This window comes from Mchenga conophoros, linkage group LG4, assembly GCF_057382185.1.
Source record: "Mchenga conophoros isolate Kocher_MC1m ecotype Shallow Benthic linkage group LG4, M_conophoros_male_GT1.1, whole genome shotgun sequence".
In the NCBI taxonomy this organism is placed as follows: domain Eukaryota; kingdom Metazoa; phylum Chordata; class Actinopteri; order Cichliformes; family Cichlidae; genus Mchenga; species Mchenga conophoros.
The window spans coordinates 11,554,543-11,571,351 of record NC_140529.1 but is presented as its reverse complement, the minus strand read 5'-3'; the positions used below and the strand labels follow the sequence as shown (position 1 = coordinate 11,571,351).

The following is a 16,809-nucleotide window of genomic DNA, read 5'->3' as shown; positions in this document are numbered from 1 at the left end:
GAATCACACATCCTAACCCCAAACATCTGTTTTATCTGAAGAAACAGAGAAACCACATTCTGTCCTTGTCCTCCGCAACAATACAGACGTCTTCTTCCTGCCATAAGACACAACTTCCCTTCCCTATGCAAGGGAGGCCTCTGCTTCTAAATAGAATTCTCACTTAGCTGACTGGAAGGGATGTGAAACTGAAGTGAGCAAATGTATGCAAATGTGTCATTATTTAAACAAAACGTAGCTCTTTACGTCGGTGCCCATCTCACAGTCATCATACTGCCCTTTGTAAGTGATGTAAACACGTGCTGAATTGCATTTAAACTGACGGGGATGGGCTGAGACTACTTATCTTGGGTGAAGAAACAGGGCTGTCTGCACCTCTGATAATACTAGCCAAACCAAGAAAACACGGGGGTGCAGTGAGTAGATAAGGAACCGTTTAGGCCTGCTTCGTACAGAGTGTGAGTGGGTACTCAGCGGTTTCTGTTACATGAGCACATGCAGGAATGAAACTGTCCCAGGAGACAGCAGGGGACTACAGACCACCTCCTCGGGCCAGTCAGTGTTTGCGCACCATTTCCTCAAAAAGGGCTGTTATCTATCTATCCATCTAAATAACCATCTATCTATCGATCGAACTCTCTATCTGCGCGCCTTTACGCAATACAGATCTCAGACGTCGCAAACATGTTGTAAACATCAATGAGCGCGTGATTCCCGCCCACCATGCCAAAAAGTTCTGAAAGACTTTATTTGCCCCACCTCTTCTGTTCTCACTCAAGGAGAAAGTAAACAGCTCGGCGTATAAGCACCTTATCGCTCACGAGCAGGCGCGTAATAACCGCGCAGCGCTATGCATGGTATCGAAACACAAAACAAGCGAGGAGAGAGCTGCGGCAGATGTGTTTGTGGCAGGTTGTTTTCCGGTGATGCAGGTGGACAATAGAGGGCCGAGGTCGTTCTGTTCCCCGAGAAGACATGATGACATGTGAGATTCTGAGAAGACTGTTGGCACTTTGCGCGATAGCCTGCATCGCGCGAGCGGGTTCCACCCTCCAAGACGCTCGAGATTTCGAGGAGAAAGGTAAGGCATCTTTTGGTTTTGTTTTTTTTCTGGAACTTTTCAGGAAGGCGTTAGTGTGCTCCTATCATGCCATTTCACATAGTGCTCTCACATTTCCAATTTGCCACCCTCAGTGTCCATTCTCCTGAAAGAAGAACCAGAAACCCCCAAATGCTTTGCTGAAGGGAGGAAGGACTTCACGTGCTTCTGGGAGGAAGATGAGGAGAGAGCTGGCTCTGTGCATCAGTACTCCTTTACATACACCTACCAGTAAGTCACACTTATTATTAGATAAAATGAGTCTATGTGGTGATTTTTCCTTTTATCTCTTTTCATATTACACAACCTACAATGAAAGTATTTCAGGGTGGTTTCAGGCGATACCCCTTATACTTTTTTAGGGTTTTTTTTTACCGCTTCAGTTCCAGAGCCTATTATTAAAAAATAATCCAAATGCTTGATTTGTTTACAAAACAAAAACTAAAATACAATATTATTATCACAATGTTCCCATTTTCCTCTATCCTGAGCAGAAATGAAAACAGCAGCAGGTGCCCCCTCAGTGCCGTCCCTGCAGCAGGTGGGAAAATGCTGATTGTATGCCATCTGAACCGAATTCAGATGTTTGTCCAAATGGACATCCAAGTTCATCGGGAGGGAATACTGATACACAATCGCAGCCTCCTCATCGAACTCGTCTGTAAGTGATGTTTTTTTTCTGCAAACGGTGCTCCTGCCAACAACTTCTGCAAAGCTTAGCACTAGATTAATGCTTTTTAAATACGTTTTTAAGTATTTGTGCCTTACATTCTGCACTAACATGGTTCAAAGTGATGGTTAAAGGGGCTATGCACCTGCTGAGTGCCTAAAAACAAAATTGTGTACTGTAGGTTGAAATAACTGCCATCATCTGCCCATTTCTACTAAGTATGCATGCAGCATTGCATCAAGGTACCTATAGATTGAGGGGAAGTGTTTCAAAGTGAGACTTTGCAGGGAACAGTCTTCCCTTAACTGCTATGCAACTCTATGTCTGTGTGCAGTTCTTCTGGATCCTCCTGCTAATGTAACAGTGAGCAGCACAGGTCAGCAAGGCCAGCTGAATGTCAGCTGGGTGCCACCTCCTCTGAAGTACATGGATGACAGCATGATGTATGAGGTCTTCTATTCTCTGGCTGACAGCCACATTGGGCAGGTAAAGCAGCCTCACCCATTTGAACATTAAACTCTGAGCAGCAGGTTTAATGATGGCCGCACATGGACTTTTTGGGGCTTTTTTGCAGGTTGAAGTGGCCCGGGCATGCTCAGAATATATCTTGAGAGGCCTGCAGTTCAGTAGAAAGTACAAGGTTCAAGTCCGTGTAAAACTGGATGGAGTTAGCTACAATGGCTACTGGAGTGCTTGGAGTGACCCAGTGTTCATGGAAACTCTTCCTACAGGTGGTTATTCACATCAAAATGCATAACAAAAATGTATTATGTACCCCAAAAGCACTGGCAACTCATGAAAGGGACTAAATGATGCCATGTTTTTTTTTTTTTACCGTATTCAGTGATCTAACACACATTGATCATTCTGTTCCTCCCCTAGAATTTGATCCACTCATCATCTCCCTGACGCTCATCATCTCTTTCATCTTCATTGTCCTGTGTCTTGCTATGCTCCTGTCCCATCATAGGTCAGTCAGCCTGGCCCACACAAACAGATTGCTTACTGTCTGGTCTCAAAAAATGTCCTTCAAGAATTTTAAGTGGCAATAACAGAAAACACAAGTTGTGAAATATATCTTAAGAGTCTGTTCCTTTTCTAGGTTCCTTATAAAGAAGATTTGGCCAGCTATTCCAACTCCTGACAGCAAATTTCAGGGTCTTTTTACCATTTATGGTGGGAACTTTCAGGTAAGAAAAATATTAAGAGTCTACAGCCATGCAGACTGAGCCTTAGCCTGGCACAATGACACTTTGAGCTTAATGTAACATGCTCACATCAACACCATCATATTCTTTTTGTTTTTCTATAGGAGTGGTTAGGGCAAACCAATGGAGGTTTGTGGTTGACGCCAGCTTTCATCTACTCAGAAGAATGCCCCTCTCCTCTGGAAGTACTCTCAGAACTGAGCCTATGCCCCTCACTGCCCTCTCCACCTCTGCCACCCAAGGCCTCTAGAGCTTTGAGTGCAGTCAGGAATGAGGGCAGGGAATTGAGGAATGGGGTTGAAGAGAGAGCACTGTTGGTAAAAGACAATTTAGATGGCGAGACAGATGGGGAAAGAGCCGCACCGCACCACCACTGGTTACTGGACCGCTTGCGGGCACTCCACCAGCACCAGGTTCCCTGCTCGCAGTCTTCTCTGCTGGAGTCTCAAGACACCTACGTCACCCTCAGTGCCAACAACAACAGTAACGATGAGCGCGTGGATAGCAACCTTGAGGAAGCCTTGCCCCTTGAGGCTCTTTTTCCCTCTGGAAATACAGCATTGTGTGAATCTCACTCTGACCTGGGATCAGCGCCTCAAAGCTCTGGATCAGGTTGCATTTCTTCCCAGTCCAGTTTTGAGTACCCAAACCATGCCTGGATGGCCAAGGGCCCCGGGTACACCTACATGGCAGTGGCAGACTCTGGGGTCTCAATGGACTATAGCCCCATGAGCAGAGTTGATGAAAATGGAAAAGTGCCCGTCTACACTAACGAGTACAAGAACATGATCCCTGCTCACAGGAAACCCTTCTTGGTGAGGCAGTACCCTGTCCATGGTGATGGCTGAGAGGAAGCTAAACTGTTTTAAAACAGACTCTGTAAGGGAATTTGGATATTCACCCAAGGCAACATGGCTTCCCATCAACTGTTACAAAAGTAACTGGGGAGGTGACTGACACCACAGTGTAAGCTAAAGAACTCTGTACAGGACACTGAGGGATTGAACTTCTTGAGTTTCTCCACCATGAAGAATTTTGTAAAGCTTCATGTTAAGGCATACATATTGACCATTAACAGGTTTCTTATTAGCATGCATACTGGTAGCAGACTGGTTCTTTATTAGTCACTATAAAGCACTTTCTGATGCTGCAGTCTGCACCATATTCTACAAATATAATTAATTTGCTATCTAATTACTGTTCATTGATGGTAAATAAGGAAGTAGTTATTCATAACCTATTGCCAATATAATAGCAGTTTTCCTTTTATAGCATTTAATGAATACGGGGTATTCTTGTGAAAGACTGCACAAAAGTAAGTGTTAATAGTGTTAAAAAACCTGTAGGTTCACAGAGGTGCAAAGGAGCAAGAAGTACAAACTTGGCACAGCTAACACCATTCTCCTTATTAATTGATAGCATACTTTTGTTTTCATATCATGTTTAAGGTATAGAATAAATGTACTGCTTTAACTAAATTTTATAATTTTCAGCTGATAGAGCTTTTATATTTCTCAGCATGTGGCACCGTTTAGCACCCTAATTCACACATCACAAAAGCTACACAGACAAAAATGAACTTGCTTAAAGCAGTTCATGCTGCTTGGTTAGAGCAGCATTCGCTATATAATGCTTTCCGTGCAGCATAACAGAATTTTAGGTGAACAAAGCAGTAGGAGTTATGTCTTCTTGTTAGAAGTAATGCGACTTTCACATTTTTTACATTGTTATAAAGTCAAACTTCAAGTTTCGGCAATCTTTGATAAATTGTATCATTACCGACATTAAACTGTGAAATAGCACCTACGTACTCAATCATCCAATTACCAGAAGAAACTTTGTACAAACATCATCATTGTGCAAGAACAAGCTCGTCATCACAGCTGTTGCTACTTAATTTTTCATCATCACTGCTGTGAAAAAGAAAGTTGTGTTGTTTTTTTTCAAACTCAGATTACTCAGCATCAAGTGTATATTCCAAAACGACAAATAAACTTAGCTTGGCTAACATTTGCTAAAATCTATAACGCTCTCTGTCTTTTTAAAAATAATTATGGCAAATCTGGCAGCCATCTGCAGTTATGAAAAAGCATGCCCTCTTTCAGTTAATGGAACCTCCATTGTATTATTGTAGGGTCTTTACCCCACAATATAAAGGGCCATGAGGCAATCTTGCTGTGATTTGACGCTATAAAAATATAATTGAATTGATCTGAGTTCTCGAGCTTTAAGTGACAGGTGTACTCAGTCTTTCTATACTGCTCCTGCATTTTGGCTTTGCTTTTGATAAGTAATATATATTTTTAATATGTTATTTGTAGGTGTTCATTTGAGGTTTTTTAAATTTTAAGAACTTTTGGATATTTTGGATCATATCCAAGTGTGAAACTCACTGTACTTGTACATAATAATACAGTTTTTGTTTTCTGTTTTTATCACAATTGTTTGAGAGGATGATCAAATCTGTAAATTGCTGCCATTTCCAAGAAAACCTTGGATCTTGAAGTAAAAGAAATCTAGTAACCACTACTAATGCAGGGCGTGGGGACATTTTAAGCCAATATCCATTTTCATCAATCACTCCAAAAAATTGATTTCCATACTTTTGCACATCCTTGTTTGATTTTGTTGCTCAATAACATCTAGCAACTGAAATTGTAGTTACTCTAAAAGCACGATTCTCAACACTGTTGAATTATTTTAGTCCAGCAAAGTGTGAAATGGCAGGAAAACAAATTTTATAGCGCAAAAACTGACAACTCGCTAGCTTTCAGTTAGTTTGCGAAAGCTTTTCTATAATAAAGTTGTCTTTTCCCCTACAAACAGGATCTAGCTCTTTACTAGGGGGAACTCCCCAATGTGTATTTCTTTATGCTTAAATATACATAATAAGAGAAACTTTTTCATTTTGTAATTTATTTGAATGTGATATCAGCTACTGAAGTCTCGAGTTTCACAAATTATGATAAAAGAAAGACAAACAGAAAAGCATTACACTGTGTGTTTATTGGAATTTACAATGTGTTTTAGAGACTTTTTGCTCTGTGTCATTTTGACTTGTTATTAAGGCACTCTCAGCCAAAAATGTTGGAAAACCACTGTTTAGTTTAAGACATTCACATTCCTTAAACGTCTTTGTAAAGACTGTTAATGTTTTTGATTAACCTTCATGTCATTTAAAATTCAAACTCATTAAATATTGTACTGTTACAGCTGTTATGGTCCTTTTACCTGATATCTGAAAGGAAGAGCTTTTTCCCCCCATTTTTTGATAATCCTGTGACACTGTAATGTAGCTGTGACTACCGTCTCTACACAAAATTTCTCTCAGACCAACTTAAACTCCATTAAACCATCAGGAAAAATGAAGAGCTTCCACTCTTGGGCTACACCTGGCCTGTCGTTATAGTCTTCAGTAAAAGAAGGGTCTGTGATTCCTCTCCCAGAAAGGTAAATGTGCCACACTTCCTGTACAGCAGCTGCTGTAGCTTCATAGCCGCTGTCCTGGTCCAGAGTACAGCGTACCTGGAAATAGCGGTCAAGTACATCAAGGATAGGATCTGTTCCAGATGGATCCCCACCAGCGTTCACCTCCGACAAGAAAGAGGCAATAATGCGGCAGGGGGCTGAACTTGAACCCCGCTGTTCCAGGACTTGCGTGAGAAAGGCAGCAGTGTCACACAGCAGCGCAGCAATGTGCGCAGCGCAAGACCTCTCCCCAGGGTGAAATCCACTTTGGCTGCTGCCCCCAGGACCAGACAGGAAGCTCTCGAGTCTGTCGACTATGATGAGTGAAGGAGGTGTAGGGGACGTGTTGGTAGGCTCATGAAGGCTAGCCACCTGCTGGAGGAGTTCCTCCACTGTCCTGGGATAGGAAAACTTGATTTTCTTTGACAAAAAATATATAAATAAATAGATTATTAATAACAACAACAATAATAATAATGATAAATACATAAACACACAAAAAATGAAAAGCTAAATAAATCATGGTAGATTATTGATTTAACCACCTAATTTTATCACACCTAAAATACTTTTTAAATCTGGGGCTACAATTACATTTTTGTTTTAATTGCTGGGTAACTTTTCAGGCAATAATTGTTTTGACATTTTAATAATTGATCAGCAAATTATTATGGCATTGTTGCCTGTTTTGTATTATAATCATAACCTGCTCCATTTCATCTACAAAGGCTTAAAACACAATTATAATACTAGTGTTTTTTGCTTTATCCAGCTCCACGTGACACGTGGTAATAAATGCTCAATTGTTCAATTACTTGTGATTACATGTGAGTTTCTAATTTTCTAACTGCAATCAAAGATATTGATATAACAGATATTAACAAGTCAGTGACCAGTTAAAATTATGCACCATATCCATGGTTGTAAAAGTGTATTAAATTATTATGTGCTTTGATTGAGCCGTACAGTAATTGTAACCATGGCAGTGGCTGGTGTCTTTCTGCTGTGTTGCAACCCTAAACCACTTTCAACCTAAACTAGACCTCAGTTATTTCTTATAATATTTATTTGTTTCCCTGACCCAAAAAGGTTAACAGATAACAATAAAAACGGGAGTTAAAAAAAGAGGGGTATCACGTCTGCTCAAATGTCATTTTAAACACTTACAAATGTCTGTAACGTTTATATATTCATATCATAAAACGTAAATAGCATTCACGGATTGGATGATCTGCAACTAAATGACTAAATAATTAAATAAAATGCAAGCACCTATGTTGGAAGATGAAAAAACTTCCATGACAACAACCCTCAAAACACTAACACACAAGGCACCCTGGGCTACTAAAATGTTGTTTATCACGAGTAGTGAAAAAAACAAGCTTTTGCGAATTTGGGCACAGTTTAAACATAAAACGACCCCTACCTTTAGACTTTCTGGGCTCAGGTTGGGAACACATCTCTGCAGAGACGGTGGAAGGCTCTGGATCTGAGTCTGGGTAAAGAACATCACTTTTATGCCCATCTCCGCGGCAGCTGTGACGGAAGCCAAAAGCAGCACGGAGCGGCTGAGGCTGTGGTCTCCGACCACCAGGGTGCTGCAGGTCGTTGGTGACGGAGTAATAACTTTGACGTCCTTCTTTAAATCGGATTGTGACATAAACGTCCGAAAAACGAGCGACAAAATATCAGCCATGTGTCACAATCCCACAATCAACGCTTTACTAACCAAAAATGATGCTCTGGCTCAAGCTTCCCGCGTTTGTTTACATGGTGCACGATGGTGTTCGTGCTACTGTAGTCCGGATGCAACGCATTGTGTCCATTGTAACGTTCCGCTCGGTCCACACGGTTCATATTTCTATTAGCATTTCACCGATGTCTTCGCCTAGCTTAAAAGGAAAAACTAGATATTGCCAACGCAAAGTTTATGAATCTATAGCGCGAGGAAGACGAGCTCAAAATGCATTGATATCAGTGTTTCCTGCGAGTCCTTACACAACTTCCGGCATGTCGGATAATCAAAGCATCAGCTGTTATGGCCAAGATGGCGCATCAGCTGGCAGAAGTGGAGGCTCCCCTGGACACAAACCAAGCCGGGGAGCAAGGAAAGGGTGTTTTGAGGCGCTGTAGGGGGCGACCCAGGCTCACAGACTCCGACCGAGCGCAGAGGCGGCTGGAATCCAGAAAGAAGTACGATGTCAGGAGGGTGTACCTCGGAGAGTCGCACAAGCTGTGGAGTGATCTCCGCAGGCGGACCGGTCTGAGCGACGCCGGGCTGGCAGAATATCTCATCCTACTCAACTCCACCTATGGAGAAAAATACCAGCAGAAATACTGCGGGTAGGAATGTGCTGCAGACACGTTATCTAATCAGAGTGGTATATTGACTAGCTGTTTTCTTCTGTCAGACATTGCTCTTCACATTTGTGCTAGTTTTAATCTTAAAGGGCACTTACTGTTATAACTGGACTCCACGAGGGTATATTTTCATAATTCACTGTTCAAAAATAATCTTTGTTTATGTCCTAGTTCACTGTTCATTCTCACTCCCCCTCCCCTTAAGCCAACTCTTTCCTGATTTGCTGCATATAGCAAACGGAAGGTTTGAAATAAATGTTGCAATTTGTAACATCATATTTAATACGAGTACCCACCATTGTAACAGTATGATAAAAAGCAAGCAAAAGCACAATAGTTCAACTTTAGATAAGTACTGTTTGTTTGTTGTGACTAATCTGTTTTTTCCAAATGATGTGTTTCTGTGTTGCAGGAAGAAGATTGCCCCAGAAGTCTCGGCAAAACAGAAAAGAGGTGTGTGGAGCCATTATTACATGGAAATATTTCCAAATTAAGCACGTAGGGTTTGAGGTTGGGAATGAAGTCTGTTTAAAGCGGCTCAGTTATTTGGTGTATCAAACTGGAGCTTGCCTAAATGTTTTCTAGACAAAAGTGCTTGCATCAAGTTAAATACACAGACAATAAAGATCCAAAATTTCACAAAGATCCAGAAGAACAGTTTTGAGGTTATAACTTAAAATGAGTATTGTATTACACATTTGTCATTATTTTTTAAGCAGTGTGTGAGTATTTATTTACTTATTCAACATAAAACTTGAGTACAGTGCCACATCCCAACACAAATCCCTATCCTAAAGCGGATATGCATGAAATGTTTCTCATAATGTTTAAGTGTGAATGCAAATGTTACTGCATTTTCTAATGTTTTATAACTAAAAATCAAGTTTTCAACATTATCAACATGTTATGAAAAATGAAAAAATAAAAATAGTATTAATTACATAATTGTATGTGAAATGTAATCAAAGCAGTCAAACAACTAGAACTTCTTTAAATTTCGGCTGGTCTCCTTTTCAAGGGGATTGATCTCTTTGTGCACCTCTTTTAGTGCTGCTACTATTCTTAGATCACACCATAGGTGTCTTGTTCTGCACGCTTGCACCCTCCATCTTCAAATTATCCATCTACTTCAAACCTGTGGCATAGAGCAAACAGTCATATCTGTGTCAGACTGATCAGACGTTCACCAGTCATTAGAGCCAAGTCTGCAACTCAGAAGACACTTTCAAACATTGGAAGATGTCTTCCATGTCAAAGCCTGAGAAGCATGCTCATTTCTGTGGTGCTGCATGGAGAAATCCTTCAATAATCAGAAATCAGGATATTTCCTGATCTGTGGCACTTTGGCACTTGTTGTGCCATCATGCTGCTTAGGGCAATATTGTTCTTCACTACCTGCAGTACTTGCCTCATTTGCATCCCTGCTTCACCAAAGTGAACTTGTACTTGAAGCATTGCTTCAGTGGAGGAGATCTAGTGCAAGAGTTATGTTAGACCAGGACTTCCATGGAGTGATCTAAAATAGGCAGCATTTCTGCAAAAAGAAAGGTCACCTTGAAGCCAACTGTGACCAAATTTAAATCTTTTTGCTTTATGGATGTTTACACTGACTCAACATTTATTCTTCTTTGCTAAGGAATCAACTTTCATGTACGCTATTACTGCACGTGTTGAGTCTTAGTTGATATGTGGTTAATCTCATTCTATAAACTGTTTATCCAACAAAAATTAATCTGCCATTCATCATCCATCTCATATGCCCCCCACCCCGCACCCTGGCATATACGCTCAGGCAGGAAGCAATGTGTGTCCAGCCTCCAGAGCCTGGTGTGTTGGTACCAGCAGCACTCGCACTCTTGCCCACACGAGCCCCAGCTTAGAGCTCTAGAGACCCAGTCCAACTTCTCCACCACTGCAGTCTGGCAATGTGAAGGCAACCACTCGTTTGTGCAATACCTTTTCTCACCTCTGGGGGAGGCAAGTGACTCTGAGCATGAGGAGGGAGTGAACAGGGACAGCGATGGAGAGTGTGCAGTCAAAACAGACGTGTCTGTAGCAAAAAACATAGTAAGCCGGAAGAGAAGGAAGGAGGCTCACAGACAGTTGAAAGGTGTGTAGAATCGTACTGTAAGTGTTTGTTTTGTTGTGTAGACTTCAGTAAATCCTACATTTCTTAATGACCAACTTGCCCTTTTATTAATCATTTTCTTTTTGTAGACGTGGGAGAAAATGTGGATGTTTCTGAGGAACATCAGGAAGCTGTAAGCCAGGTAGAAGAGGTTGTAGTTCCAACCCCTGAAGCCAGCGTACTGGCCTCTTCCAAGGATGTTCCGCTGACAGGGCAGCCTATCTGGAAAGTGGAGATGGTGCGACAGCAAGGCTCCCTCACAGCGGCTTTTCACTCCGTCCCCACAGAGGAAGAGGAGGAGACTGAAGATCTGAGGCAAGGTAAGGATGGAGGGGAAGAAGAACGCCTCACAGAAGAGGAAGTCAGGACTGTTAGGCACGATTACGAGTGCGTTATGACGGCATCCTTAGCTGATGAACTTGACAAGTCTGATGAGGACTTGGTGCTGTCGCAGAGCTTGAGTGGCTCAGTGCGCCTGAGTGCTCAGACAGAACTGTCAGTCCCACCGACCATGCAGGTCCAAGAGCAGAGCGAACTGTTTGAGCCTCAGACTCTGCAAACGGTGGTGACCGGCTGTGAGATTCCTGACCAGAGGACGGCTTTGGAGGGCTCACAGGTAGGTAAACGAGTATCTCACAGAAATAAGACTGCAGGAGGAGTGTGTTACTCTTTTTCATAAACTACATTTCCCATCGTTCCTAGTTAATTATCATCACTGGCCCCAGCTACGAAGCCCTGGCATCCGAGGGAATCCAACTCAACATGGGAGGCGGAAATGTGGAGGAAGTCACCTGCACCGTCATTGGGGGCGTCACCTACAACCAGGTGTGCACGGCTGACTCGAAAATCAGAACAGCAGAGGATGAGGACTCCATGACAGGTGCGCTACTTTGGAACTCGAAATTTCTGGACTTTGAGATGAAATGTTCCTATATCTGTCAGTCTTTTGATGATCATTTGATACTCAAAGTGTTCAGTCTTATTGTAATAAATAAAGCATAATTAAAATTATCTGATGTTTTATGTTTGAAATGTAACATTTGTTGCTAAAAAATGAGCATAAAAGCTCTGAAGAAGTTTTGAAGTTGTAAGTTGTTGTAAGTTCCTAATAAAAACACAGCAATTAAATATTAAAATATTCAACTGTGCACATCTTGAAAACTGTAAGCATTTTGTGAAAGTTTAGGTTCTATTAGGAATCACATCCATTCTGGGAATGATTTCCACTTTTAAAAGATGCTTACAGTAATCGGCTTCACTAAGTCTGCTGGCTGACTCTGTGAGAGACTGTCACATGTCCATAACTGACATCACTGGACATGCAATAAAGTGCCTCTTTTTGTTTTGGGTTTATTTAGTGTCAGCAAACTCCAGAGAAGTATATTTATATAGATTTGAATCATACCTGTTTCATGTAAACATCCCGTCCATTGATTTCCATGTGAATAAAACACAGAACTTGAATGTTATGATATGTTCGTGCTACTGAGATGTGTCAATTCAAGTTATATAAGCATATATTTGATTATGTTTATATAAATTTATATAAATTCATGCCAGTGTATATATGTCTAAATCACATGCATTTTAGCGCCACTGCTCGCAGTGGGCATGAACTTTGTAAAACAGGAAGTTCTAGATTACCTGTGTGAATCCCTTTTGCTCTCCTGCAACATGCAGCACCAGTCTGATAGTTTCTGACTAAATCCAGCCAACACCTAATACCAAGAAAGAGTAGCTGAGTGTAATGTGCACTGATTTGCATTTTGTTTTCTTTACACTTTGGATATTGACTTAAATGATTTGAATTTTCTTCCCAGCACTCAGATTTGACTAATGGGAGTCTTTATGTTTTCTCTAAAAGAATTTACTTGTCGTTTCCCTGCAGGTATGACTGACAAACAACTGCTGCAGCCCAGTGTTGACACTTTGGAGCTGGGCAGTGACAGACAGCTGCAGAGGAGTCTGAGCAGGTTTGAGACTCACGTACTCAACATCATCTTAAAAGCAAATAGAGAATGCCATTGTCATCAGGTCACTGTTTTAAGTTGGTCTCCTTAGTGTGCCGCTCAGTCCACTGTGCCCCTTTTTGCAATGTCAGGTCAAAGAGAAGCAGACGAGGCCCGGTGATCGAGGCTGATGGGATGCTCAAGATGTTCCACTGTCCGTACGAGGGTTGCAGTCAAGTCTATGTAGCAATTAGCAGCTTTCAGGTAAAGTTAATTAGTCGTGCTCTGCATTTGAGCTTTTTCTGTTTCTACACGCGAGCTCTAAATGTCTGCTCTCTGTAGAATCACGTGAACCTAGTTCACAGGAAAGGAAGGACAAAGGTTTGCCCCCACCCTGGCTGTGGAAAGAAATTCTACCTGTCGAACCATCTGCATCGCCACATGATCATCCATTCTGGTGAGTTCGCAAAAGACACCCCTGTGTATTGCCTGCGTGTTATCCGCATATACTTCCAAATGTAAACATGAATCTTCCTACAGGCGTTAGAGATTTTATCTGTGAGACTTGTGGAAAGTCATTTAAACGCAAAAATCACCTGGAGGTTCACAGGCGGACGCACACAGGAGAAACACCACTCCAGTAAGTTACTAATGCTTCAAATAGATCCTATTGTTACTCTTTTTAGTAATTAAACACTGAGAAGTTCAGATCACTGTTGCTTTATATTGGAATTAAAATGTGGAGCAATTGTTGAGTCACTAGTCTCTCTGGGAGCTAAATTTATTACATGGCCCCAAATATTAACATTCTCACATACATCTTGTCACCCACGTCATCGTCATCATCTGTCAGATGTGAAATCTGTGGCTACCAGTGTCGCCAGCGCGCATCCCTGAACTGGCACATGAAGAAACACACTCCAGAGGCCCACTACAACTTCACCTGTGAGTTCTGTGACAAGAGGTTCGAGAAGCTGGACAGTGTCAAATTCCACAAGTTAAAGAGTCACCCAGACAAGCAGGCAACCTGAGGTGCATAAGCATTACTGGCTGGACACCTCCGAGACCAAAGGAAGTCTTCCAGTGAAGAGAGAGACTTTGCCGCGTCTGTATTGCCTTGCACGTCCAGGGCGATGAACATCAGCCGTGTTCTTACAGGCTGAGGATGAAGGCAGGAGTGATTTGGACTAACAGCTGTGCAGGACGCATGCTGTGTCAGAGGCTAATTTCCTCATTTGGTAAAGAGTGATTCCTAAATATTTCAAGCAACTGTTCACATACCAGACTTGGCAAAATCAGTCAGAATTAATTTGATATGTTTTCTGTTTTTGTTTTGTTTTTCAGGACAATTTCCGATATTAAAAAAGAAGAAGTGATTAAACATAGCTGTAAACATTAGCAAGGCTCGTTAACTAGCTTGCTAGTAACTGTTGCTTTCTGAGCTGGTTGTGCTTTGTTACATGTTCATTTTTATTTGGGGTTACAGATTAAGTAAAAGAACCGGTCACATTCATGACCAGCCCACACACCGTGTAGTATTTCCCCACTCTGTGGGAACCAATTCAGAATGCTTCTAGATCTGAGATTTGGCTAATTATTTTCAGCAACCATATTTGTTCCCTCTGGCGTGAGCAGACAGTCGTGTAATAGTAAATGTTTTTGTAGGCTCTGGAAAGTGTCCTGCAGTTACATAAAGGGCATATTGAAAACATACAAAAAAAATGTATTTTTTCATGTGTAACCATGAAGATCTCTGTTTCCTTAAACAATTCAGTTCAGTTTCATTTATACAATGCTAAATCCCAAAAGCTGTCACCTTAAGGTGCTTTAAATAGTAAAGTCAATATAAAGTCCAGCAATCCGACGACCCCATATAAGCAAGCACTTTGCAAAAGTGGGAAGGAAAAACTCTGTTTTAACAGGACGAAACCTCCAGCAGAACCAGGCTCAGGGAGGGGCAGCCAGCTTTAACTGGTTGTGGGTGAGTGGGAAACAGGACAAAAGACACTAATGGCATAGAGCTAAAAGGTCAAAGTAGTGCATCACGGGAAGCCTCCTGGAGCTTAGGTTTATCACAGCTTAACTAAGGGATGGTTCATTGTGACGAGCCCTAGTTTATAAGCTTTATGAAAAAGGAAAATTTGGGTTGCTCTGGACAAAAATACTTCATTGGTTTCTCGGCTTTGCCCGTTAAAAAGCAAGATCCTCAGCTGATTTTAATATAGCTAAACTCAAATTTGCAGTCCTTTTCCGAAGCACCATTGCTACGTTTGAATCGATCCCTGGAAGTCTCATTCTGACCACTTACATCTGTGCTCCTGGTAAAATCGACTTTCGTGTCAAAATGACTAAGAAAGTACTTTCAGTTCCTTTGGTATTTTCCAAGTTGATGAATCTGCAGGTTTTAATGTAGCACAGATATTATGTGAGCTTGGTGCAACTCTAGCATATATCTTGCCTTGGGAGCAGTACCAGGACTACAGTAGCTTTGGACCACCTGAGGCTGGGTTTGTGTCTCCTCCTGGAGTTGATTTAGTGATCTTTTGCACATAAGATGAATGTGCTAGCCACAACACCATGGACTCACTAGACTGACCTATGAGTCATAACTGTTAAGGAGACCTGTATCTCTGTCTGTGACCTGGAAAACAAACGACCATTTTCAGTTTTCTTTGTCATTTACAAGTTAGAGTTTAAAGTCCTGAGCCATCTGATTAGTTGGAAATGGCCTCCTCAAACACAGCAACTATTGTTTGCTCTCTGTCAGTGCAGTAAAATTCAAATTTTTATCCATCCTGACAAAGTTAATTCACAACCCTTCTACTTGCTTCATTTGGCTTCCTGCTTATGCGCCAAAACTAAATTCAAATTGGAAGAGAGTGGTTTTGGCACGTTTGCAGAGAGGAGCGATTTGCTTTTTATGGGCAGAATCACAGAACTGATCGATCCAGGTAACATACCTGGTCTGTAGGTTGTGTCTGTCTACACTGCATGTACAAATTCAAATGTAGGCTTTTCTGTTTTAGTCACTCAAGGCGACTGTTAGCTGCGTTGCTCGGGAGAGCAGTATTTATTTGACAGAGTCCAATGGGAAAGCTTGTGAGATTGATGTGACAGTTTCTCAGGAAAATTCACCTTTGTCTTCTTGTCCTGTGATATTTTTTTTGTATTTTTATTTTATTTTTTTTAAGAAAATGCACTTTTTCTTCTCTTCTGTCACTTTGGCTAACTGGTGAATCAGTAAAAAATATGTCACCATGACTCATGTTTGTGCCATTTCTTTCTTTTTTCTTAATGACATCTATTTGACACATGATTAATATGCAGGCTGTTTGTGCCTGTTACATAATGCAACCCAGGGTGTGTGTATGTGTGTGTTTTTGAGTGGGTGTGCATAAGGAATAAGCAACATCATGAAAACCATGCAGATGACACCTAGTTATGAAATCTTTTCACAGGATCTGGACCCTGTGAGTCAGAAGAATATTGAACATTAGAAAATGGTTTCAGTAAAACGTTTAGCTTGGGGCACATTAGAATCCTCCTGGTCACATTAAAATATTGAGATGAGATGCTTAGGAAAGAAATTACAGGTTTTCCAAGTGAAATATGAGGTCATCCAATAGGCTACCAAGATTTATTTAGTCTTCACATCTGCTGCGCCTTAACTCAACATTTTTCTAGTGTTTTTGATCTGTTCTTCTTTCTTTAACAATTTTGAGTGAGTGGTTTTTGACCCTCTTTGATCTTTTTTTTATTAGCTTGTGTGATTTTCAAGTAAAACAAAAGTCACAGTGTAAGCAACATGAGGCCAAAGTCTCAGGAGCAGTCACCTTGCTGAGTACTAACTTTCCATTTATTTAAAGTAAACCTATTATGCTTTCATATACAGAAACCAGTTTGAGGTGATTTAAACTTTGTTACGT

The 16,809-nt window shown here is 41.3% G+C and overlaps 3 protein-coding genes across 4 annotated transcripts; 2 read left to right on the top strand and 1 right to left on the bottom strand.

Annotated features, from left to right (window-relative positions):
* The first annotated feature begins 58 nt into the window (after nucleotides 1–58).
* Nucleotides 59–5,974, top strand: epor (erythropoietin receptor). Its single transcript, XM_085270303.1, has 8 exons — nucleotides 59–1,081; nucleotides 1,195–1,330; nucleotides 1,594–1,760; nucleotides 2,104–2,255; nucleotides 2,344–2,500; nucleotides 2,652–2,739; nucleotides 2,872–2,959; nucleotides 3,082–5,974. The coding sequence occupies exons 1-8, from the start codon at nucleotides 976–978 to the stop codon at nucleotides 3,823–3,825; spliced, it is 1,638 nt and encodes a 545-aa protein (XP_085126429.1). The 5' UTR covers nucleotides 59–975; the 3' UTR covers nucleotides 3,826–5,974.
* swsap1 (SWIM-type zinc finger 7 associated protein 1) lies at nucleotides 5,965–8,483 on the bottom strand. The gene is made up of 2 exons (XM_085270304.1): nucleotides 7,872–8,483; nucleotides 5,965–6,865 (listed from the first exon to the last, which is right to left on the bottom strand). The coding sequence occupies exons 1-2, from the start codon at nucleotides 8,139–8,141 to the stop codon at nucleotides 6,305–6,307; spliced, it is 831 nt and encodes a 276-aa protein (XP_085126430.1). The 5' UTR covers nucleotides 8,142–8,483; the 3' UTR covers nucleotides 5,965–6,304.
* znf653 (zinc finger protein 653) lies at nucleotides 8,484–16,216 on the top strand. 2 transcript variants are annotated; one of them, XR_014892159.1, is made up of 11 exons: nucleotides 8,484–8,788; nucleotides 9,219–9,259; nucleotides 10,599–10,916; nucleotides 11,024–11,550; nucleotides 11,637–11,814; nucleotides 12,823–12,907; nucleotides 13,036–13,147; nucleotides 13,226–13,340; nucleotides 13,424–13,523; nucleotides 13,737–14,121; nucleotides 14,228–16,216. XR_014892159.1 is itself a non-coding variant. In XM_085270302.1 (10 exons), exons 1-10 carry the CDS (start codon nucleotides 8,484–8,486, stop codon nucleotides 13,912–13,914), a joined length of 1,959 nt encoding a protein of 652 aa, XP_085126428.1. In that variant the 3' UTR covers nucleotides 13,915–16,216. The 2 variants fall into 2 exon arrangements, 1 of the variants encoding a protein (XP_085126428.1); XM_085270302.1 differs by having other exon boundaries at nucleotides 13,737–16,216.
* The last annotated feature ends 593 nt before the right edge of the window (nucleotides 16,217–16,809 follow it).